The following is a 26,108-nucleotide window of genomic DNA, read 5'->3' as shown; positions in this document are numbered from 1 at the left end:
CCTGCCGCCGGAGACGAAGTTATTGTCCCCACTCACCTTCATCGAAATCTTGTAATAGGAAGTAGAGACGCTGCCTTGCAAGGCGACATTAGCAATTCGAGTAGAAAAGCAGCTGCTTAGGTTTCCTTCTTCCGCGTTGTTTCTAGTTGGGTAAATGATCAATGAATAGGAATGGACAGAAATGCACGAACAGCTGCCGTAGTCAAGCAGTGAAGGCCAGCTCTTTACTAAAGTAAAAAAAAAAACGAAAATGGAGTCCGGCGGTCAGGAAATGTAAGCATGCGAGCAGACGAGGCAAAAAAAAAAAAAAAGAGGCGTAACGTACTCCAGGTGATGAATAGTCAGGGACAAGGCAACCTGAAGTGACGAAGAGGAGACAAAACTGCAGGTAGCTACTGAAACCACGAGAACACAAACCAGAACTGAACACCAGCACGAAAGAGCAGACAACCACGTCTGCACTTCACTGCCGGTGTTTCATGTCGTTTTTGGTTCATGTTCTTTTGGCTGCATGATGTCAAGAGTTGTTTTTAGGCGTTACTACATCTTTAAGATTTGCTTCCATAATTACAGCAACGAACGGGACGCAGAAGGACACAGGCAGGGACACAACACTTTGCTTAGCGTCTCTAAGACTGCACATCAACGACTGACGATGAAAACACCGCGCAGTCACAAAGCAGGAGAGAGGATCACAGGAGGGTGTAGAAATGAAAATCTGAAGATGGGCAAGCGTTTAAGTACCGTTAATCCAGTGGTTATTATGAATATTTACCTGATACCAGCAGCAGTACACGTTAAAAGGCTGGCAGAAAAAAAAAAATGTCAACGCGACCGAGGAACTTCAAAGTAATTGAACACAACGGAAGTTACATTTCAAAAACAAGGTGCGTGTGTATGGAGCAATCTTGTAGAAAAGAGTATGCATACAAAATAATCTAAAGTCCTGGGAACCGAGGAAAGTGTACTGGTATTTTTGATTACTACAGACTCACAGAACAGTTGAAGTCTTTTGGTTATTGATAGCCCGTGCACAAAGTATTAGGAATGCCAACACGCTACCGCTGGGAACAAACACAGGTCGCCGGGTTATTGAGACGGGGACTACAGAATGCGCGATTGAAAATGCTTTTCAACATGCTTTGTCAGTTATTACCCGCAAGAAACCTTAGACATCCCTGTGCGGTGCCCTACCAGCTGATCCACGCAGGGTTTGGTTTCTTCCTTGCCCGACTTGTATCTCAGTGCGTACACGCAAATATCCATTGCGCTTTGCCAAAATTCACGGCAGACTTTGGGCTGCCAGTGTTTATTTCAGAACTCACTCTGGCACACATTTGGGTATCTTTTGTATCTTTGTAACAAACCCGGACACATACTTGATACAATATACGCGCGCGGGGCGTACACCACCTGCATAGGCCACAACAGTTCGAATTCGTCACACGCTGCGCAGGCCGATAGTGAAATTAGGCACGCTTTCCTCGTTGCGCACGTGTCGGTACCGGCTTGCATGAGGATCACACCGATGCTGTTTAGCCGGAGAACTTCTGGTGTGCCACAGGGAACCAAGCGGCCGCACATATTCTAAAAGCCAGTAGTTGGGAGGCACAGTGCAAGAAACGTGCCGCCGTTATCGAGCGATTCCGCGGCAGCTCTCGACGGCGAGTCTACTCAAATACTATCTCTCGCTCGACATCTGCAAGCGACGTTTTCCCTTCCATCTAGGCAGAGGAGGCAGGCGACGTCAGAGAACCGAGTCATGTGCCTTGTAATGCGCTGTAGCAGCTGTGCGCAGACATCGGTGGCCTGGACGCCCCACTGCGTGTCGCACTCACTGCTCCGAACAACGATTATCACAACAGCTGTAAAGCGGTGCTACTCGCGAACGGCGCACTTAAAATGCAACGTCTGCATGAACCGTCTGCAGGCGAGTGCGATAAAGATGCTGAGCTCGAGCAAACAGTGTTGCATGTGTGCGTTGCTGCAATGAGTGTCCCTCCCATTGGACCGAGTCTAGCGGTAGGCGCACAAATTGTCTTGCCAGTAAGCGACGTATGGCCTCCAGCACATTTTACGCACGCGTATATCGTAGTGGCGTTCCTGAACCGATCACCTAATGAAAATATATAGGGTCACTGACCACGCCAAACGTTAGTATGTTTCATTAAACTTTGACTTGGTCACTGACCCTATATTTTTTAATTGTGCCAACACCTGACCAGACGATGTTTCGTCGAACTCTTGATTGCAGAAACGATCACCATGGAAGATTTGTTAGGGCAGCCAGTTGAAGTCGGCGGAGAAATTTGGCGCGAAAATTCAAAGGCCACTCGGAAACCGGTGACGATGGTCCCATTTATTTCATTCACAGATTTGTACAAGGCAAGCTGCCCAGTCATTCGCATCAAATAAATACTCGGACGACCTGTCGTCACCGTCCAGGAGCACTGACATCACGGAACGGAGCGGCCGTGCCGGCCTAGAGTGTAGGGGCAGGGCGGACGCCGCCCCTACTCAGCCCTACTCAGTGAGAGTCAGCCTTTGACCCTGTTTTTGTAGCCGTACTCTGCGTCCCGCTTGAAGACTTCGTCGTTTCTGTACATGCGGGCCACGAACTCGGAATTGTCCATGGGGCCCGCGAAGCCTCCGTACTCTTCGGGCAGTATTTCGGCGGGGATGAACTTGTGCAGGGATGCCGTGTCGCATCCGTGAAAGTGTATCTGCAATTGAAATCAATTGAAGGAAAGCATGCGAAAAAAACTTGGCTGAACACCCTGTTCGTTTACTGAATGAACAGATCCTGTCGACTTTCCTTGTGTCCGGTCTCGCCTTTCAGCTATTACCACGACTCGAATTGTGCATGGGCCGATTGTAGAGACGTGTGCTTAAATTTCGTCGCCCTGATGGCAGGTGGCTCAGGTATACTTGATGTTTATATGAATACTGTCCTGTGTTCTATAAAGCGTTATTTCTATAGAGTGCTCTATAAAGAGTTATTTCAGTTAAAATATAGGTAGCTTGATCCTTGCTTTGACAATTAGGTTTAACGAATCTGACTGTAAACTCTGCTATGCCGATTTAAAATATTCAGCAAAAAAAAAAAACCGACGCAACCACTATGCTAACGGCCGCACTGCCATCGAGGTCGCCTGTGGAATGCAGTGCTATTAAGTGTTGCTGGTGCTGTGTGGTAATGCCTCTAAACCTGTGAAGTCTTTAATAACGATAAAGCTGCAAAGTAGAGCTTTACTACTAGTTATGTATTCCAGTTATTGCCACGAACATCAACGCCCTGGCGGCGGGCAATCTCATATGTATGATGCGAGGGCGGGCAGATACCGATTACCAAATGGTAAAAAAATTAACCATATCAAAAGTTTAGAAGCCTAGCAAAGAGTTCATAAGCAGCACAGCCAGGCGTGCCTCCATTTAAGAAAGCTGTCTTTTCCGCACAGATAATAGGGCTGATACAGTAGAGTAAACATCCTTTATTCCGACATCATTATGAGAACCTAGAATGAGGCAGCACTCGTAATTGCGGCCTCAACTCGTGAAGCGGCTTTCTTTGCAACGTCACCCGGAAGCAAACACACGCGATTTGATTCTTTTGGGCAGCCTAAAGGGAAGCATGTCGTGAAAGGATCCGAAGAAGGGCCGAACAAGACAGACATAGTCTGATGTCGGCGCCTTGCATGTTTTACCAGGTACTGGTACCGATGGCCGAGCTAGGAAATTGCTAGGTAGAGCGATTACGGGCCACTTAAAGAAAAAAACAAACAAGGCAAGCCGAGAGATTAAGATCAGTGAAGTAGACGCAACTAGATCGCAAACTAGAAAAGGTACAGACACGTTTAGACCTAAGCAAAACCGGATCTCTCGCACTATATATACACTAACCGGAGGAGCTGCACATTTAATCTGTCCCGCCATTTCCTTGTTTGGTCTCCTGCTCTCTGCCCACTTCCTGTTCGTTAAAACTGCACGCTGCGTCCCATTCACAATGTATGCGCTGTCGCTAAAATTAAGCCTGTTGCTACTGTTCTGCAGCCTGCTTGAATAGCAGATGGCGACGACACTGTCATTACCCTGCGCGCTGACTGGTCAGGTTTTCGGTGCGAAAAAGCTCCGGACCATACCTCTCTTCTTTACTTCCGGAATAACAAAAGCCCAGCGCATACCCTCTGCTGCAGCTTCTCGTTCAGGAATCGCCGTACTATGCTGAAAAGCATTCCGAACACAGCTGGCTCGTTGATGATGTGGATCGCTTTAAACCTCGCCGGGAAGCAGTCCTGCGCAGTTAAAGAAAGAAGGGGGGGGGGGGCATGAAGGCGTATTAAACAGGCTGCATTCAGCTACATGACTGCAATTATGCGCTTTACGAGTCGGGGAGTTAGAGGTGCAAAAGACTGCTAACATCAGTGGATGTAAATGACGCATGCATCAAAAAAATAAAACGGCGCTGATCTGAGCGACTTCAATCAATCAATCAATCAATCAATCAATCAATCAATCAATCAATCAATCAATCAATCAATCAATCAATCAATCAATCAATTTCTCTGTAATAGAGAAGGAGACAGGACTAAAAGCTGGCATTGGTTCATTTGGCTCCGAGAGCAAGTGAAGAATGCTCGCCGGAAATTATTTTACGGGACAATCCTGGATTTGGGCAACATTTTAAGTACCACCAGTTACTCGCATACGTCCGTCAGAAAACTTGAAATAAACAGCACACCGGTTCCTTTAAACTGAATCGTACTTGACGGCAGAGCCGACACTAAAGAATTGCTGTTGAACCCGCGAGGAGGAGGGATAGATTGTGGCCTCTTGTTGCTTGTATTAAGAAGGCTAAATGCGCATGTCCGGGCGTTACCTGTATTAGGGAGACGACCTTCTGAAGGTTACTGGGTGGGCAGAAGCGCAGGTGCGTGAAGCCGAAGCCCTTCATGTCCATGACTGCCACGAGCCCCGTCACCTGCGTCACGGGGTCCATGATGGCCTGCTCCAAGCAGAGCACGTTGGCCCGGAATATGTCCTCAGAGCTGCACGTGTACGGGTTCCACTGGCCTGTCAACGAGCAGCAATGCGCGGTGAAAGGTCAGGCTACGGCAGAACGCACCGAAAGACGCGAATCAACTAAAACGACGAGACAGTTATAGACCTTCTTGAATCGGAAGGCATCCACCTCAGAAATATTGCTGCACAATATAGCCTTATTGTACCGTAGAAACGTGACAAGGCTTCAGTAGAACTTAGTCCTGGTCAAATGTTTAGGAGAACACCCGCAAAGGTGGAGTACATTCGTGACCTTTCGTTTGTAGCCGTACGGCTACGCTTGGGTGGACACCAATGAGTGATTATTCCCTTATGATGTTGGGCTATATAGTTGGTCATTCATTATATTAAGATTGGATGCAGCGCTAATAGGAAGACTACAGAGAGAGGGCGACACAAGAACGCTACTAACAACCGATTTATTTTTCGCTCCCCCCAGTCCTCTTTCTCTAGTCTTCCTAATAGCGCTACATACAATCTTTTGATAGTGATAAGGCGGTTTGCCGTTGCTACTCCGCGACGCTCAGGGTTCTTTGTCGCATTGCAGTTTTCCGTATCGCAGTTGCGATAAACGTTCGCTGCCCTAGTCCCAGAGTAATGTAACGCACGCCCGTGAAAGTGGGAACGTCGTCGCGGTATTGCAGAACGCGAGAACTCCCAGTGGAGGGCCTCGTTGGCAACGCTTTGGCGTCTGTCCATGCAAAAGCGAACGCTGCTGCCTACTACGCTAGGCGCGGAGAGTCGATGGCCGATAGCACGGTCGGCCGAGACGAGGATGTTTTGTTCGCGATCTCGTTAAATTCAGCGCACTTTCCTCGAGCGTTTCGAAAGACCGCGCGTGTATAAACTTTCTATGTACACTAGTAACCATGCAGTTACTTTTAAATTCTGTCAACAATTGTGGATAGAAAGTTGGTAGAAAGTTATTTCATAATTGTATGTACTCCTGTCAGTAGAAAGTTACTAAAAAATAATTTTTACATTCCATGCACCTTTGTTAATAAAAATTTAGTAGAACGTTACTTCCCTATGTATGCTCCTGTAAATAGGAAGTGACTATAAAATACTGGTGCAGTTCGACACATCGAGAGAAATGAGGGACAAACTGCATGGGGTTCAAGGTGATTAAAACTCGTGTTCGCATAATCGTGACATCTCATTTGAGTGCCCAGTGAAATCTGTTGCAGCTAGTTAATTTCCCTATATCGAAGAACGTTCAGCGTTTTTCGCAGCAAATTCGTTCGGAATCAAGTCAGGGTATAGAACCGTGTTTTCAAAACTGAAGAAATTCTATTTTAATAAATATTTCTTATTACTTTCTATGCACTGTTTTCAGAAAAATATACTAGAAACCGAAGAAACACGTTTGGCTATGCGAATAAAAACCTAAAACAATCATGTACTATAGCCGAACACTTCAAAGCTATTAAAGCAACCTTGAACACGAAATAAAGATTAGCAATCACATTCTGTTAGCTTAGCATATTCTATTAGCATTTGTTGATAGGAAGTTGGTACAATTTTCTTACTGCCTTCTATGTACTGTTGTCAGTAGAAATATACTAGAAACCGAGTTTTTATCATGCGAACAAATGCCTAAATTAAGTTCTGCAGCTTAACAGGACAAAGCAACTAAAGCAACCTTGGACACGAAACAAATATTAGCAGTTAGTCTCTTAGCAGAGCGTATTCTATTAATATTTGTTGATAGGAAGTTGATACAATTTTCTTGCTGCTTTCTATACACTGATGTCAATAGAAATATACTCGAAAAAATTGCTTTTCAGGAAAGGGAATGACGCAGTAATTGGCTCATATATCTCGGTGGGACATCCGAACCCGCCGTACGGGAAGGGATAAAGGTGGGAGTGAAAGAAGAAAGAAAGAGGTGCCGTAGTGGAGGGCTCCGGAATAATTTCGACCACCTGGGGGTCTTTAATGTGCACTCATATAGAACAGCACACGGACGCATTTTGCTTTTAAAAGCGACAGAGGGGCATCGAGTATCGAAAAAGATGTAAGAGCTTCGGTCCCATAATCTAGAATGTGAGCAGGAATCTTGAGCACAGCTAAAGCACCGTCGCAGTGTGTCTTCTGCATTTCCAGTAGCAGATCTTCAACGCAAACAAGGTACGAAGATATGTGGCAGGGAAAATGCGGTGAGAATTTTATTTTCTATTTTCCCGTACTGCAATGACTCTGAAGAGCCCGGGAAATAAATGTGGAGTTTTAAAGTTTAAACCAAGTTGACGTGCGAAAGCATGTGTTCATTCTTCGCCTCTCCTTACTGGCATCTGCATATGCACACAAACGCGGTTCTCGATCGCTCTTCATCGTCACACCTTGTCTGCTCGGCAGCAGCGGGTGTGACGTCCTCTTCCCATTGGCTGTACCTGGCTCGACGCTCCTACGAACTTACCTGATCGGGCTTACCCGAGTCACTCCAAGGCTTCACACAAGATAATAATAATAATAATAATAATAATAATAATAATAATAATAATAATAATAATAATAATAATAATAATAATAATAATTGTTTTTTGTGGAAAGGAAATGGCACAGTATCTGTCTCATATATCGTTGGAAACCGCGCCGTAAGGGGAGGGATAAGGGAGGGAGTGAAAGAAAAAAGGAAGAAGGAGGTGCCGTAGTGGAGGGCTCCGGAATAATTTCGACCACCTGGGGATCTTTAACGCGCACTGATATCCCACAGCACACGGGCGCCTTAGCGTTTTTCCTCCGTAAAAACGCAGCCGCCGCGGTCGGGTTCGAACCCGGGAACTCCGGACACAAGATAATCCCCGTATACGGTTTCACCCCGTTATGCAGTGCCTTCCAACTAAAAATGTATGTGTGTGTGTGTGGGGGGGGGGGGGGGGGGGTGTAAGCGCGTGTGTGCGCACGTTTTGGTTTACTTTGTTTCCATGCCCGCACTTCCAACCTGGTAATAAGCAGCGTTCCTTAAAAAATGCCTTCCTTTCCCTTGATTCATGATTATACGCACTCCTTCGAATAGCAAGAAATACTGCATATTGTGGGGCGGACGTGACGCAGAGCCGAAGACCACGAAAGGCAGAGGCAATTAAGGTAGCGCACAAAAGACTACGGTAGCGAGACTGCCAGCTGGCCTCGCTCGAGCAAAAAGCGTGCAAGGCGCTCAATAGCATGATGCACGCGCGCACCAAACAGACGATGCAGCAGCGCAGGCTTCCACTGTTTCGTATGTCGCTCTAGGACGGCGCGCGGACGCTCGCGTTCTCAGGGTACGCACACGTACAGTAAATAGCATGAGGCACGACCGTGGCGGTCGCGTTTCGATCGAGGCGAAACGCAAAAGGCGCCCGTGTGCTATTCCAGAGCCCTCCGCTACGACATTTCTTTCTTCCTTTCTTTTTTCACTCCCTTCTTTATCCCTTCCTTACGGCGCGGATCGGGTGACCAGCGAGATAAGCGAGACTGTCACTGAGCCATTTGCTTTCCTCAAAACGAATTTTCATTTTCAAGCTGTGCAGAGAACAGCAAGCCACACAATATAATAATAATAATAATAATAATAATAATAATAATAATAATAATATTAATAATAATAATAATAATAATAATAATAATAATAATAATAATAATAATAATAATAGGTTTTTGGGAAAAGGAAATGGCGCAGTATCTGTCTCATATATCGTTGGACGCCTGAACCGCGCCGTAAGGGAAGGGACAAAGGAGGGAGTGAAAGAAGAAAGGAAGGAAGAGGTGCCGTAGTGGAGGGCTCCGGAATAATTTCGACCACCTGGGGATCTTTAACGTGCACTGACATCGCTCAGCATTCAGGGGCGCCTTAGCGTTTTTCCTCCATAAAATCGTAGCCGCCGCGGTCGGGTTCGAACCCGGGAACTCCGGATCAGTAGTCGAGCGCCGTAACCACTGAGCCACCGCGGCGGGTAAACGCAAAAGGCGCCCGTGTGCTATTCCAGAGCCCTCCGCTACGGCATTTCTTTCTTCCTTTCTTTTTTCACTCCCTTCTTTATCCCTTCCTTACAGCGCGGTTCGGGTGACCAGCGAGATAAGCGAGACTGTAACTGAGCCATTTGCTTAACTCAAAACGAATTTTCATTTTCAAGCTGTGCAGAGTACAGCAAGCCACACAATATGCGAAAATTAAAAACCGAAATCAGTGGAGCTGGCCAACATCATCATTCCCGATTCTGCGATGCAGTTACGGCGAAATAGCTAAAGCTTTAGAATCAGATAGTGCCGCCGTGCAGCGACCGCGGCTCTCCGCCTGAGTCCAGCTGAGCTGAGCAGCAAAAATATGCATGTAAAGAGAAAGAAAGCTCGCCGACAGTGGAATGCCGTTTCCCGCACGGCGATTTACTGTCGACAGGCTTTTACTAGTCAGCGCCCTGCGTTAGTTACTGTCTATTCGTCAGCAATTTTGGCCTATGACGTTCACGAAGACGTGCAGTGGCACAATGGAACGAAATAACAAAATATGATGTAGCGTTGTGCATTCTTTTCAAAAATGAAAACACCAACTGGACCGAATGTACAGGTGCTTGTAATGCGAACGGGAACATAGTTGGATTATTCAGTTAATGATTTACTGCATAATTATGCGTGACAAATGTAATCGTTCCCGTTTTACTCTTTGCGCATAATATGTCTTTTTTAACGTCTTTGTGTAAACTGGTTGCTGCCTTTCATATTGGAAGGACCTGTACTGTGGTCGTCGCAGCGTGCCGTTTATGAGCTGCGTTTCCGAATTCACCCACGTCAACGTGTATTAAACGCAACTGTAGTTGTAAACGCGAAGCTAGGAGAACATGCATCTGGCCTCTCGTGATAGGAACTCCATCCGCAATTTTATTACAGCTACTTTTACCAGTATGCATCCTTAGCTGCCTATAGTTCCCGCATACGGAGAATCTGCTCCCAGTGCGTCCCTAGTTATTTCCATGGTGACTGCTGCCCTGGCTCGCATTGACGCCAAGCCTTTGCCACGTACAGTCTCGCTCTTTTTGAAGGATATCGCGTTCGTTCGTGCTTAAACAGACCGCCTGATATTCTCCTGGAGTGATTATCCCTTAGTCCGCAACAACCATGACTGTGCAGGATAAACGAGTCCTTCAGCTAGCTAAGCTCACGTATTAGTTGCGGTTACTCGCAAAAACAAATCGTGTTAGAGCAGCTTATTGCGAGCAGGTTAAACCTTAAATAATCACCTTCAGGTCGCAATAGACAACCTCATTCCAGGTGCTAGCAACTTTCTTCTTATTATTAAACCCCCTGTTTCCTCCAAATGCTTTCAGTGCAGATGGCTTCCACATTACGAGACGGGCGCCACAATAAAAAACCACTGTTAATACGATGCAGTCTGGAGCGCGGGTTCTTGCTGCGTTCGTGGTTCGACAACATGGCAGCTGCTGTGACGTCAGCGCAAGCCTTGTATTTAAGTTCACCATTCACTCGAATTTGAACCGTTATCCCGTATACGCGAACAGACACGTCGTTGCTGAGGGCCATGTTTAAGAGGAGCCGCGGAAAATGCCAAGACGTAGAGAAGAAGACGAAAACACCACACAAGCGCTTGAGTTGTGTTGTCTTCTCTGCGTCTTCGTCTTTCTTTGCACTTTTTAACTACGAATACGTCCCAACTAGCCAAACTTCTCGCGTTAAAGCAATTGGACTGACCGCCCTTGAAGATGAAGACCGCGCATCCGTTGGGGTCCCGGTCGGGCAGCACCGTCTGCAGGTTGCGCTCGAAGGTGACCCGAAGATAGGAAGGGTAGAAGTCGCAAAAGAGCTGCGTGTTGTTCAGGCGTAGCCGGTAGTACTGGCGTAGCACCTTGCACGCGCGGCTGCAGTCGAACTTGCGGCAACGCAGGAATCGCACCAGGAACGCGTCGTCCATACGGCACTCCAGGTCACGCTCGCCTGCGATCGGCCATGTTGAAGCACCCGGAACCTATGGCGGCGGGATTCGCTAAAGGGTTATCAGCTACTTAGTGCCTTTAGTTGCACTTTCTCTTGTCCTCTCGAATAGAGTACAATTGTTTTCTGTCTCTCGGTTCTTTGTAATCAGTCTCAAGTTCAACATGGCCTAGGCCACTCCGCAAAAAGTTCTTAACTGCCGAGTTTACATTCTGGTCATGGGCTATCAGGACGTCAACGAATAATATGCAACAAATCACGAATAAATTATCACTCAACAACTGTTACGAAAAAAAAATGCGTACAACGTGATCCACGATGCGCCATCTCGGCCCCAACTGCGCATATGGAAGCAAGGGCCAGGTGCAGGCGCACACATGGCGCTGCAGAGGAGTCAAAAATAATCACCGTGGTTAGAATCTGCAGGCAGCCACTCACAGCGAATCATCTCCCTGAGGATCTGCAGGTCCCTCTGACGGCGCGCGGGTGTCTCGCGCAGCTCTTGCTCGGCGAGCTGCCAGAGGCTGCCCTTGAGGGGGCCAACGCTGGGGTACTCGCACTCGTCATCATCGGAGACTGTCGTCGACGGCGGGTCCAGCAGGTCGTTCTCCGTCTGCCAACACGTTATGGACGGACATTGCATCAGCGGTTTGGACATAAGCACGAGGAAAGCGGATCCAGCTCAGGTTAACGTCGTAATCTGCCCTCCTGGTCATTGCAAATGCTATCTGAAAATGTTCAGTCGGCGGCGATGCGAGTAAGGTGAACCGTCCATGAGTGTGTGGCCCACTCACTCGACCTGCTGACGTCAGGTCCACGTAAGCACGTAGGGATGTGAAAGCCACCGAACTTGAGTAGCGCGAACCTGCCTCCTGGCAGTCAACTGAACATGCGTATTGAGAATTTGGAGACAGAAAAAAAGATCATCCTTATGGGGCGTAACGTCCCAAAGCGACTCAGACTATGAGGGACGCCGTAGTGGAGGGCTCCGGAAAATTCTACCACCTGGTGTTCTTTAACGTGCACTGGCATGGCACAGTACACGGGCCTCTAGAATTTCGCCTCCACAGAAATTCGACCACGGCGGCCGGGATCGAACCCACGTCTTTCGGGTCAGCAGCAGAGCGCCGTAACCACTGAGCTATATACCGCGGTGGTAGACAAACGGAAATGTTTTCTGGCTGGTATCTGACGTTCCTGAAATATCGCAGAATATTTTTTTTACTCCCGCCTTTAAAAAAGCATCAGCGACAATGAAAGGCGGATACTATTGGTTTTTCAGCAAATCCCGTGTGCTATTGGCGTTTATGAAGATGCTCGGCGTGTGAACGAGTACGTTTAAATCTGAGGGCCCGATAATATAGAAAGAGCTTCGCAGTATAACGCGGAGGGCAAAGACTCAAATGGAGGTACTGTTGCCCGTCAGTGAACTTTTTGTAGACATATGGGATTCAAGTTGCCCCTTCTACTCGAATCAGGACGCCTGAGAAGCTAATTTGGTTGGTGGAGTAAGTGTGCGTGAAAAATTTCGATGTGCATTGCTAAATGCAGCAACAAATGGAGCGGGTGGACTGGTCCACAGGTTCTGTCCCATTTTCCCTACCAACCTTACTTTCTGAATGAATTCTCATATTCCAGGCATTGCGAAAAAAAAAACGCCGCTTCAGCAGATTACCAGTCAAGTCAGAGAGAACTGCGAGCATGGAAAAGAGATGAGGCAGCGAAAAAAAAAACAGGTATTGAAACCTGCCAACCTATAATCGAGGTCAGTTTCTTTTTTGTTAATATTTCGTTTGCACTGACAACAGTGAAGGGAATCCTTGGATAATCGTCCACCTTATCTATGAGTGGCCAGCTTCTGCAGTTTGCAAAGCGTGTCATGTCAGTGCGGCAACATGCGTCCTGTAAGGTCCTCCTAAGCAAAGCGGTATAGACACTGAAGGAAACTGCCTACGATTGCAAACTTTCTGTATACAACACGCAATAGCAGGAGGGACCAGCGCGACCGAAGGCGCTGGGCACAAAGCGACGAAGTTTGAGGCTGGCGCTTAACAGACATGAACATCGACCTCGGGAACGACTAACAACGAAGCTCTAGTTTCGTTTACAGGAAGCCACAGGAGCGTGTCGAGACAGGCGTCGGGCTAAAGCCTCAACTCGATGGGCACATCCTAGGCGTACGGGCGGAGCGGCTACATGCACGGACTTACGCTGGAGCCTGTCTGCGCATGCGTGAAGTTGGCGCGCGAGCAGGACGCAGATATCTGTGCATGTCAGATACCAGCGCCTGCGCACGGGCGCTCGCGCGTGCGTCGGAAGCGGGGTTCGGTTTACAACAATCGGAGGACCGCGGGGCTCTCGGGGACTTTTGTAGCGAGAGCTACACTGGGCTACCTGTCGAGCATTTCGCGTTGCATGGGAGAGACACGTCGTGCGCATGCGCCGTTGCCATGTCAAGCGGAGAGGAGCAGCAGGTGCGGCGTGCGCTTCGTCGCCGTGACCGCGCGTCACAACTTTCGACATAGATGAAGAAAAGGAGAGTCCGGCCGCTGCTAAACGGCGGTTTAGACAAGAGGAGATTAACTCTTGCGATCCTGAGGCTATCGCCTGACAGTTGGCTTAAACCAAATAAGAACGCTGGAGTCTGGGTACGTGAAACAAGGTATCACCGCCGTCAGACAGTTCCCTTCGATCACGGTGAATAATGATTAAGCCTGCCGTGTTCGGCTTCTGGAGAGCGGCGTTATCATGCAAGGAGTCTACGTGGCACCGGGAACAGCTGTCAAGCACATGATTGATGTGGTTGCCACGTGTATACCAGCCTACGGCACGTTTTCACAGTTGTGCGTGACTTTGGGTGACTTCAACAGGAAACAGGACACTCTTAGTAAGTGTATGAAATAATTTAGCTTCGGACCCTCACGTCCCGACTACACAATGGGGAACTACTATAGACCTTGTATACAAAAAAAAAACAACTACCAAATCGAAATGCATATAGACAAAATTGAGAACGCTACATGCTACTTCACAGATCATCGGTCTGCCTCCGAATAAAAGATGTGTATATCCAATGTATCTCATTCTTTATGTAAACATACAGTTACAACAAGCTCAGCCAGGGAAATGTACCTCTCGCTACGTATATCCTAGCATAGCCGAGCTAGGCCACAGCCAATTTTTTGCATTCTTTGGGGCTCTTTCAGATCCCCCCCCCCCCCACACACACACACACACACAAACTTTTTTCGCGGTTGAAGTTGTCCTTTCAGCGTCCCCCAAACCCCGTTTCTTCAGGCATTGAAATTCTTTCCGTCTGCTCGAGAGGCGGAGCGAGCCAGCACCAGGGGCATGGAGGTGCGTGCAGTGTTGCCGCACTGGCCAGTTGGTTTTTTCCAATTGTCGGCTAGAAATGACCCATCTTTGCCCATAAATATATTTTTTCAAAACATAGTAATTTTAGAGTGAATACAACAAAGGTAATAAATATAAGAATGAGTGAAATAAAATAAATACAAAGCCCATTAATAATGAACATCAGGGTTGGAATGTTCTCGATCACATCAACGTCAATAACCACTTCGTTTTTATTATTTTTTGCGTTGGGACGGGAACTAGCTCGGCTACTTCCATTTCCTTTCTAGCCTCTCCTGTATAGACCGTAGACATTTTTCGGGAATTCCTTTACAACAACATGCTTACATAGGGGATTGTGTGACTAAAGAGCTGGGAGTGGTTGGAAGCAGTTAATGGAAGGGTCACTGCCAATATAGCCGGAAGAAATCCAAGGACGCAGCACTCGAAGCCTGAATGGGCCAGGGCTCAGTATCCAAGGCTAGGCAGCAAATTAAAGGGATAAATCGAGCCAAATTTCTTCTCGCGACACTAGTCAGGCCGCCATGATAACAGCATTTTCCCTTCATCTCTGCACATTTTCCCGAGAAAGCACACTTAGAACACCGGTGTTTAGCGAAACCAAAATTTCCCACGTTTTCAATTGGTTATTAAACAAAATTCCCTTTTTCCCTCAGTGGCCTCATTTTCCCACGGTATGGGAAATTTCCCGCGATTCGGAACACTGGGTGCATGCCCCTTTTCGACGCCCGTAGCGGCGCGGCGCTTCGTCAGGAAGTGTTATGGAGTTGCCGCTTAATGTTGAATTCCAATGACAGATCGCGAGCGCTCCGCCGGATCCCGAACAAAGTGCGTAGTTCCGGCGGAGACCGCAGGGGGAAAGAAAAGCTATACGTTTAGGCAATAAGACGGTTCCCGTCGAAGCGGGGCCTCTCGCTTCAGCACCGATTCGTTCTTCACGTTCACGGCAAACGAAAGGCGCTCCAAGCTTTCGCTTTGTCAGAAGATGCCCGCACCACAGAACTTATGCGATGAAAGGCGCCAATTTTTCAGATTGCTTCCGTATTTACGGAGCTGCTAGGCTTAGCGGATACGCATCGTCTGACGTCCGAAAGCGCGGGAGGTTCAAACAGGTTTACGATTTTAATCGAAAAAGCTGTCACAGAACTGACATTCTGTAAACGCAGTCTTTTTTATTTACACACTAAGTTTTATTTATGCCACAAATAATTACATTTTGGACAGGTACCTTTGCGCATATAGGGTGAGGTGGCGTTGCACTTGGCTAACAATAAAAAAATCAGCGTTCCTTGTAGGTTGCCCGGATCACGGTGCAGCGGCGATAGGAAGGAAGCAGCCGCAGCCGGTCGTGAGAGGAAGCAGACGCGCGGCTCCGATCAAATATACCGATTTCGACGGAGCAAATACCGCTGCTCTATGGACTGATCCGAACAGCCGAAAAACCTGACCCGGATCTGCCATTGCAATTCGACAAGTAAGGTCTCGCCGACTCCGACTCAACGACTGCGCGTTTACATGAACTCAGTCTTGGCGAATCAGGAACTTGCCGAGCGCCCACGGAGGCTCGTGGGGGTCAGTATGTCTGTCTGTCTGTTGTTGCCAGGAAGAAAGAAAAGGAAAGTGCACAGGCCTGCCCACTGGCTCAAGCCGAGCCACAATCGCTACCACGTGCAGATAGCAGGAGAGTTGAAAGATGGGATAGAAAGACAGGATAGTAAAGACGCGCTAAAGACAAGGCCGATCCCGGAGGCAGTGCAATACCGGGCCAACCGGTGGCGGAAGTGAAACAAACTTCAAACCCTTCGCCACATTTCCAAAAATAAGTCCAATTGGACCCGTAACAGATACTCTACAGGGTCCGGACATTCGCAGTAACATAGGGTCAGTAGCAAACCATTCTCCTGCTTTTATTGTTCTCTCCTGCGAAAAGGATACACTGGGGGAGGGGGTCTTGGAAAGTAAAACCATCTCCCGCTTTCGCGTTGACACAGCTCGAGCCCCGAGCGTTTACATGAGCCCGACTTTTGTTAATTTCAGTCCGACAAGCCGACTCGACACTGCTTTAAGGGCTTTTAGTATACACGGCTTGCACCGACGTCACATCCGGTGGCCGTGGGATGCTAGTCGGCCATGCTGCCGAACTACCACCAGACCGCCTCTAGCTTACCGCCGCCTCTGTTAGCTCGCATCGTGTTGGCTCTCGGCCATCCGCAGATTGAATATGGTTTTGTGTGCCACCCTTGCCTGCTCCAACCGTAGTAGTGTGAGGGCAAGAATCCCGACCGGGCCCCGTCAGTCTCTTCTTGAGTACTGTCACAAGCATTAAACTGCACTCTCGGAAATGGAGGCATACCCACACACACAAAGTGGAAATGACCTAATCAATGCACGGAACAAGACTTTAACAACGCCTCGAAGCGCGCGCGGCAGCCTAGCGGTTCCAAACGCGGCCACGGAAGCTGCAAGCGCGCTGACGTGACGTCACGCGCAAGCTATCTACATCCTCGGTGATGGAAGTCTACGTGATGCTCATGACAGGCATGTTTTTGAATACAGTGCCGAGCTTTTTATAACATTGCAGCGGAAACTGGGAACGAAGTTTCGACGGTGCGCATGCTCTTTCTGACATGTGTTCAATCGTTCACTTTTGTGCTCCGTCCTCACGACTTCATCGAATTGGGCAACGTAACAATCAATATGCTTGCGTACTACAGCGGGTGAACACTTTTGCTGCTCAAAATTAGTGTATATGATACGATAACTCCTGAACAAGCATAGCCGCAATTACGCCTAATCCCCGGCAAAGCTGAGATTACAAGCTGAGCTGTAGTTTGTCTCTGCGAAGCACTTCACCGCGATAAGAGGTAAATGCGGAGGGGTGCAGACGGAGATAAGGAGGAGCGCGACTTCTACGCTGGACGGCATCGCTATTGTGCAACACGCAACTGCGTTCGCTTAACGTCACACGAGTATTGAAATCAGATTCTCGGACATACAAGATGACCACAGTATGAAGCGCTTCCCTGCATTCCATCACGAAGTTAAAATACAGAAGCTGCGAGTTGTAAAACTGCATGAACTATTGGCAGTCACTGGACACTCACTCCTCGGCCTCATTTCCTTAAAACAAATAAAAAAGAAATATACTGCGATATACAAAGTAATAATAATTGGTTTTGGGGGAAAGGAAATGGCGCAGTATCTGTCATATCGTTGCACACCTGAACCGCGCCGTAAGGGAAGGGATAAAGGAATGAGTGAAAGAAGAAAGGAAGGAAGAGGTGCCGTAGTGGAGGGCTCCGGAATAGCTTCGACCACGTGGGGATCTTTATTGTGCACTGACATCGCACAGCACACGGGCGCCTTAGTGTTTTACCTCCATAAAAACGCAGCCGCTGCGGTCGGGTTCGGACCTGGGAACTCCGGATCAGTAGCCGAGCGCCGGCTAAACAAAGGACATACAAAATACGGCTACGCAACCGTGCAAGCCTAGCGTACAGGAGAAAGATGATTCGATTCAACAAATAAACAGCAACCACCTTCGATGAGCTCTTAAGAGCTTGCTTGCATGCCTTTTCCACACCTTCTCTGCTTCCAACAGAAGTCTCTAGCGCTTCCGGGAACCCCGAAAACGGATGGGGACAGAGGCCACACGGCACGTGCTCCACTGCATACGTTTATCCAAAGCACGCACAGGACCCGCCGCCGCTTTGAGGCGAGCGCCGAACGCGTCGAGCAACAGGAAGCGTGACTGCTTCGACTTGTTCAAACACGGCCGCTCTCCGACACGACGCGTGCAGTAATAAGGGCCACTGGGCGGGGGCGAGCCCTTCCTTGTTTGATAAGGAGCCGGCCCGGAAACTTTTCCCGGGGCGTCGCCGCGATGGGACGCCCTTCTTACACAGCCTCTCAAGGACAGCTGTCTTTGCTTTTAGAACGACGCAGGTAAGAACAAGTAAAAGAAAAAGGCGCTGAGCGCATGGCCACAATGCCGCAACCGTAGGCAAGCGTCGACAAAGTATATAAAATATCAAATACACAAGGAAGGAAGGTAACCACTGAGGAAATATTCAGCTCGGGGTTTAAGCGCAGTGGCACGGAAAGCTAAAGCTGACTAGACAAGTAGATTCAATATTGAGGCTATGTTCGCAAGAGTTGCATGGATTCATCTGACACGACCCTCACACAAATTCCGTAGCATGCTGTAGAAAATCAGCCGAAACGCCCTCATCGCTACCACCAGAAGGTGCTTCGCATAAGCGCATGAAAGCAGCGCAATGGAGATGACCCATGAACTTGCTGCCATCACATGCCAAACTGTGTTTCTTAACCAAATTACGCGTTTGCTTGCATCACGATAATCATTTTTCGTTGTATAACTCGTTCAATTTTTGTGTACTTTTTCTGTTGTTGATCTATATGTGTGCCACCCCTTATGTAATACCCTCACACGAGGGTCTTTAACGAAATAAAGTGAAGTGAAGTGAAGTGAAGTGTGGTTGCTGGGAGTTGGTCCAAGCATTTCGATTACTTTTAGCGAGCTAAAAACAATGCAGCTCGAGTATTTTCCAACTTTCCAAAATGTGAACCTATCCTAATCGCGATTTCGCACGTAATGAAGGCAAGAACCTGATTAGTACACAAAGAAAACCAATTTCAAACCACACAGTTATTTCATAATGTCATTTGGTAACGTCAGGAGGCGTTCCACGGGGCATACTGGCTAAAAGCAAGACAGGAGTAAAATTTCACAAGACATGGCTAGGTGGCTTGAGCCACCGCCCGATGTAAAGGGTTCAGCCGTATCCATCCATCCATCCGTCCATGATGTATACTAGGCCAAGGAGGGGGCGGTTATGTGCAGAAGCGAGACTACGAGGTACCCTTCGAGATTCGCCGTGCTGAGTGAACCGTAGCTAAACCTAACTCAGAACCGGCAGAATTACGTTGGCACAGCTGCACACAGCTTGCATCAGGTCAACCAAGGCAACGAGAAAAATCCTGTGCATGCCAGTCACCGAAAAAAAAAAGGGGGGGGGGGGGGTAGGGGGTCGACGCTCAGTTTATTCCTGGCAGCATGAACAAAATTGCTCTATCAGGCATGCGCTCAAGGCTGCGACACACAAGTACAGTCGGGGACAAAATTATTTGGACAGCGTGCTCCGCAAATTAAGCCGATAGCTATATTATTAGCCGTCGGATGGAGACCAAACTTGGAGGGGAAAGTCAAAATCTTCTGGTGTCAGAGCTATCAGCTTCGTTGGCGGATCACGCGGTACATAGACTTGTCCCCAAAGGTACACTAGTGGCCCCGCAAAATCGACGCTGCCTCATCCACAAGCTGTACATGAATTCCAAGAAACCGCTCACACCGGTTCAACGTCAAAAACGTCCAATGCGACGATCTAGCGCGCAAAGTGTCGAGCGAAACCACTCTGAACTGAACCATCGCCGAATGCGCGCGTGTTTATACAACTCCTGGTGGCAAAGATGAAACCGGAATAACATCGCTTACCTTGGTCATGACGTTGATTCCTGCACCCGCGCACCGGCGGGTTTAACAGTAGTGTCGGTTGTGCCGCACGGCTCGCGAAATTTCGAATCCCACTCCGCGGGGTCACCGCCTCTTGCTGTCAAGGGCACTCCGCGTGACGGCGATGCAGGTGGGTGGTGTCGTCGTATTCCGTACAAAAAGCATTCCTCAGTAGACCAGCAGCAACTCCGCAGGGCAGCTGAACGAAGTCGTGCCGCACCGAGACCACGCCGACGTTCCTTCCACGATCGAGAAATGCGCAGGTTTGGGGGAGCCGTAGAACGACCCGTGATGGCAGCTGCCTAGGCTGGAGCACAAGAGTGGTGAGAGGGGTTATTGCCAGGGGTTAAGAGGGAAGGGAAGCGACACCACGCGAGGCTCCCCGGAACGAACCTTTCGCCCACTTCCCATTCATTATCTATCCAGATGAAGGGAGATATTCCAAATATGTTTCCTTTCGTGTCGCTTTTTTCCGGATTAAAGTTGAGCCCTCCGCCCCTTTTTTTCGTCCCTCTCCTTTATCTGCTTCATCTGCTGGCTGTTCGAAGCCATACCGCGTCGTTCGGGGGCGCTGACTGAACAGGGGAGGAGTCGAGTGGGCGTAGCGTGACGCCGAAGAAGCTTTGTTCGTGACTGTCATGCATGCACCCACCCCACTGACGTTTGACAGCCGTGAAAGCCGGCCCCTGTACTGCTCTGCGCACGTACTCATCCAGGGGCGTGCAGTTTTCCAGCATTCTTTGGTGCTCAGTGCTAGCTGAAAACGCATACAAGGTTCAGCATTTTTTTTTCAGCAAGTTGAGCAGTAGTAGTGGTTTATTAAAAAAAGTAAAGGAAAAGAATTTTGCCGGCGGCGGGAATTGCTATCTAATATCTTAAAGGGCCACAGAAAGGGGTGTTTGAGCTTGGCTTTAAAATGCTTGCACTATGAAGAGTACAGGCCACCGAGCGTCCATGCTGCGTACGAGACCTCGGGAGCGGACGGGAAATTTACAATACATTTTTAAAAATTCCCGCTTTTGCACCTCGCGGCGACGCGCGGTGCCGGGCTTTCGCATATTTTGTCTGCATATATCCAGCTTCCACAAAACACACTAAAATAATTCTTGCTGGGGGGTAATTATGAACTGTCGTCTTTTAACATCCCAGACGTATCGCACCTTTATTGAGACCCCTTTCTGGGTCACTTTAAGCACCCAAGCTGCAGCCGGCGGAGGTAAAAGGGAAAGGGAGAGGATAACAACGAGAAATATAGAGGGGAGCGACAGCAAGAAAGGACAGGGGAGAGCTTTGCACACTATTTAAAAAATAAATAAAGCAATCAAGTCGAACTAATCATATTTCCTGGAGGACTGGCGCTAAACAAACACAGCCAGACGTTCATACAGAGAAAGGCAGGAAAGAAACCCAGAATGACCGCGATCTTAATATCATACATCTTCGTACACATGTGATTTTGAATTGAGTTTTGAATCAGAAGCTTCACTAATCAGTCATGTCATGTGATGTCATCAATCAGTCATGTAAACTACGCTGTCATCTCATCTTATTTCTCCTCTACGGTTACTTGCGTCTTTCCTCGATGTGTTGGGCTATAATGAATGCTTTGCGGTAAATATTTATCTATTGGTATTTTTTTCTGAAAATACTCCGTTTCTTGTTTTTTATTGGTCATATGATCTGCAAGTAGCGTACACCGTATGTTATGGGCTAACCGGAAAATTAATTCACGTTATAAAGAGGATTTAACCGGAATGAAGCAATCTGTGTATTTTTCCATGGAATAACGTGCACCATAAAATCCTACCATTTTTAGGTGTGCAAAAAAAAAGGAGCCATCGCAAATATTTAGGGGTATGCCGTATCATAAAGAAAGCAGATGCATCTGTTAGTGCCAGATAAGTGAACCTGTTTGACAAGGAAATCGGATTTTAAAGTTCTTTAGAACATTCGTAGATAGCTATCAAGAGCGCAGTGTGCCGGCGCCTTTGCTCAGTGCTTTTATTTCGTTTTTTTTGCCTTTCTCGTCTGAATTGCATTTTTGAAGGGTATATACGCGATTTTCACTGAGATAAAGTCGGTTCTTAGTCCAGCCTCGTGTTGTGTGTCTTTGCTATGTCTACGTTGTTTCCGCTGTTTCATTCTTCCAAATATGTATAATTTCGCCCACATCTCCATTCTACTCAGCGTTTACAAATTACCTCGAATAGTTGCCGTCAACAAACTTCTCTTGCAAGAATGGGTCCATGATTAAAGACTAATTATTCTCTTGCGCTGTTTTGCACCTTTAACCAGTACACCGGGAAAGCAATTAATTCGATGCATTCTCACATGTACATTCATCGGACACCAATGACGCGATTGCAGTTGGGCAAGGGAGCTGCAGAAACCTCTCCTCTCTGGACTTTCGACAGCCGGTTCCGCTGCTGCTTCCACAGAGCTAGCGAGAGGTGCACACGACAGTCAGGACTAAAATATAGCAGCGCCCAGGGAGGCCTTATTGCAAAAATCGATGACCTCACAGACGGCTCGACTTCCACCATCCAAGGTACATTATGGCGTTCTGCTACTGAACACGAGGTCGTGGGTTCGATACCGCTCTAGGGGCGCACTTTGGAACAACTGTCAGACGTAAACAAAAAAAAATCTTGTTCAGTGACGTACTTTGGTGGACGGTAAACAACGCTCCGGTGGATCATGATGAAAACGTTAATCTAAAGCCACAATGACTTAGATTAAGGGAAGGCTGATCGGGTCCCTAGTCCGGGACGCCTTTGGTAAAAGCCGCTGCCTGTGCTCTGGCGACGAGGGCTCGCTGTTCCTCGAGGTCCAAGCTGGACAGGGCCGCCTCCCAGCCCTCCCAAATTGGCTGATTTATTATGTCAATACTGCTATTTTTCTGACAAGCCCATACCATATGGTATAAGTTTGCCTTCTGGCCACAAAATTTGCGCTGTGCCGTAGAGGACTCGGGCTCAATGGCGTGAAGCGTAGCTGGATAATTAAACGACATTGTTTGTAGCCTTCGAAGGTGACATTCTTCTGATTTACTAAGACTCTTAGAGGGCCTCGGGAGTGTCCGCCTTTCAAGGCGCAAATGCTGTAATGTCTCTGAATATGTTGTTGAATGAGACGAGGAGCCTGAATCAGTAAGGGAGGACGTAGAAGCATTCCGGGGAAGAAAAGTTCGGGCCGAAGCGTGTGCGCGCTCGTTTCCTTCAACTCCCTGGTGACCTGGTATCCATATTAGCTCCTTCCGTGCAGCTGAAGTCCTACATTGACTCAGAATTTTGCAGGCTAGCGGCGTGATTCTGCCACGCATATAGTTTCTGTAAGCCGCCTGGGAATCTGTAACTATGTATTTCGATGCGGAGTGCGTTGCGGTTAGGGCTATCGCTACTTCCTCCATAGCTTGTGTATCCTCGTTACGAACTGAAAGCCCGTCCACGGCCTGCATTTGGTGCGCCACTGAACTTGTTGATATTCCCTCTACAGGACACACAGCGTCCACGAAGAAGGCTCCTTCTTCTCTTGAATAGCACTCCTTCATCTTCCAGCTCCTCGCCACTCGCCCAGCATGATGACGCTCCGGGTGCATGTTTTTGGGAAGCGGAAGCGTAAGGAATTTGCCCTTCCACTCTTTAGGTATATCTTGTCTCCCAGCCACTTGTTGCTAAAAGCTAATGTTTAAATCTTCTAAGACCCTGCGGCCTGTCTCAGTTGTGGCCAGTCGCATTACCTGGCTTGTAATATGGCCGCCAATCATGTCATCAGCCATATTGTGTACCCCCAGTTTTAGCAGACGCGCCGTATATGCTTTCATGGGTAGCCCGAGCGCCTTCTTATAAGCCGATCGAATGATAACGTCCGAGTGGTTTAGATCGGTCTTCTTCATACGAAGGTACGGTGCCACGTACACTATCGTGCAGATGATAAATGCTTGTATTAGCCGAAGGGTATCCTGTTCTTGCATACCGTTCTTCTTGGTTGTGATCCGAGATATCACACGGATGACTTGCTCGCACACCGTTCGGAGCTTGGTGATCGCTACTGCGTTCACACCCTTGTTGTTAATAAGCAGCCCCAAAATCCGTATTGTTTCCACCTCGGGAATAGGTGCATCGTGACCGAGATTTCCAGCGGTGCAGTATCCCCCTTCCCGCGCAGGACGAGGAGCTCCGACTTGTCCGGGGAACAGCGCAGTCCGCATTCTTCTGCATACTTTTGAACCGTATACAATGGCAGCCTCTTGGAGGGCCTCCTCCATCTGTCCCAAGTTTCCCTCCTTTGCCCATATGGTTATGCCATCCGCTTAGAGGGCGTGGCGCATTCCCCTTGTGATATTAAGGTGGCGGAAATTGATCTGCACTCTAACTAACAATGCGACTCGAAGCCCGGTTGAATTGGTACAGCAAGTAAAAAAAAAATGCGCCGTCGTGAATTTGAAAGCTTTGATAACAGAAAGCTTGCAAGGTTGCATACCCTCCACCACGCATGAACACTACATATACGTGGGTTTGTTTCACATTTGTTTCTTCTTGAGCTAATTTTTGTAGTTTCTCGCGGCAATAGCACGTTCGAAGGTATGCCAGGGAATCTCTACAGTGGTCATCGAAATAGCTGCAAAAAAACACAGGTTACGGTCCGCCTAGCACTGCTCTTGAAAAGGTGGCAAAAAAAAATCGAAAAACTAGCACCTCAAGGGTGTCAGGAGCGTCAAGATCGAGGCCTTCCCTTTCAACACCATACGGTCTCGCCAAGAGCGACGAGGGAAAAAAAGAAGATAAAATATAATAAAGCAGGAGACAGTGACGCGGTGCGTTGGGGATTTCCAGGGCACGCTGTCATCCGCGCAAGGGTCAGAGAGGATCTGCTTCAAATTGTTTCTGGACGACTGTGACCTCATTCGAGGAGCCGCCTGTGATTGCCAGGCGCCCGCAGAGTCCATTCGTTTTTCTTTTCTTTCCTGGCCATTTTCAGCGCTCGTCTGCAGGCCGTGCGTGTCTTAAACTGGGTTACGTAAAAGCCGTGATGCAGGCGCGCCTCGCCGCGTTGACTGCGGGAGGAGGCAGCTGTTGCGCGGCGTACGCGGAACGTCACTTTGCACACGGCGGAGTGTCATGTCGCCCGCGTAGCGACGGCCCGCCTCGTAAACCAACCGTAAACGGTGTAGTTTTTCTTTAGTTTCGTAAGGAGAAAGGAAGAATGAAAGTCGGTTACGTGACGTCTTGGCACGACATCAGGCCGTGACGGATCAAGGCTTGCAACGTTCTACCATCCAGCATTCAGTGATACAAGGGGAGGGGCTCTTTCCGTTAGAAACATAAGCATGGCGTTGGCTTTAACAAACGTTTACTATCGGCGCGGGCAGTGAGAATGGGTGGGAGGTTGTCCCATATAAACAATGCACTTTTTCGCTTGAAAACGAGGGGGGGGGGGGGGGCAACATTTTTTTCTCATTCAACAACATGAAAACGGCTTGTCATGCAACTTACTAAGAAAAAAAAAACATAATGAGCCTGAAAGCTTTTATAAAGGTCGAAGAAATGAGTCTGGGCCGTCATTCAGGGCTTTCAGATAAACGCTCACAGGGCACTATTAGTTCAGTTTGGATTCAGTGCAGTCTGCTCATAAAAAAGGGCGACGTGTGATGCATGATGGGAGGACTACACGCAGCCAACATCGATGAAGTGCAACGTGAGTTATTAGCCTGTAACTCATAATTTACCTGATAATTTAATTATACTGCTAAGTGATAAAAAGCTGGTAACTATGGATATGTGCCTGTCGAAGCTAGTTTTTCAATCCGGCTGAGTGTTAGTTGGCTACACCAGCACATAGCTTATCTCATTCGACCCCAGAAATACTGGAAGTGTGGCTTATTTATGGTCTTGGTGATAAGTACATAAGCCAAACCTCTGTGAAAATGCTTCAATAAGAATTGCTGTTTGTGTGCAAGTAAAGTTGGGTGGTTCTGGCAAGTATTTGGTCACATCAAGTGATGCACACAAGTGACATCAGTGCTTTGATCGTACGTTGTCAGTGTATTTGCTTCCTTTGTTCTGCCTTTGGTGACTCCGTTCTGCCAGCCGATCCAGACTGTGAGTGCGCAGGCGGGCTGTTCACCAAATAAGTTTCTGAACAAACCCGCTCGCGAGTAGCGCTTGACCCGTCCTATTCTCTTGCAGTTTGCCTTTACGTGCGCTTTCAATAG

The 26,108-nt window shown here is 48.1% G+C and overlaps 1 protein-coding gene and 1 pseudogene across 3 annotated transcripts in view; both read right to left on the bottom strand.

Annotated features, from left to right (window-relative positions):
* Positions 1–2,005: 2,005 nt before the first annotated feature.
* Positions 2,006–26,108, bottom strand: part of LOC144129222 (alpha-tocopherol transfer protein-like) — a 36,176-nt gene continuing 12,073 nt past the window's right edge. The window contains exons 1-6 of one of the 3 annotated variants that reach the window (XM_077663215.1): positions 17,945–18,166; positions 11,395–11,599; positions 10,747–10,989; positions 4,877–5,070; positions 4,182–4,292; positions 2,006–2,723 (exon numbers count right to left, since the gene is read on the bottom strand). In XM_077663215.1, coding sequence (XP_077519341.1) covers positions 2,538–2,723; positions 4,182–4,292; positions 4,877–5,070; positions 10,747–10,989; positions 11,395–11,434 — 774 coding nt within the window. In that variant the 5' untranslated portion in view covers positions 11,435–11,599; positions 17,945–18,166 and the 3' untranslated portion in view covers positions 2,006–2,537. Of the gene's footprint in view, positions 2,724–4,181; positions 4,293–4,876; positions 5,071–10,746; positions 10,990–11,394; positions 11,600–17,944; positions 18,167–19,876; positions 20,202–26,108 lie in introns of those variants that run through there. The other 2 variants (XM_077663213.1, XM_077663214.1) reach the window with 2 other exon arrangements.
* Positions 16,089–16,227, bottom strand: LOC144130706 (U2 spliceosomal RNA; annotated as a pseudogene).

This window comes from Amblyomma americanum, chromosome 4 (assembly GCF_052857255.1).
Source record: "Amblyomma americanum isolate KBUSLIRL-KWMA chromosome 4, ASM5285725v1, whole genome shotgun sequence".
Classification (NCBI taxonomy): domain Eukaryota; kingdom Metazoa; phylum Arthropoda; class Arachnida; order Ixodida; family Ixodidae; genus Amblyomma; species Amblyomma americanum.
The sequence above is the reverse complement of the archived record's forward strand: the minus strand, read 5'-3'. Positions and strand labels throughout refer to the sequence as shown.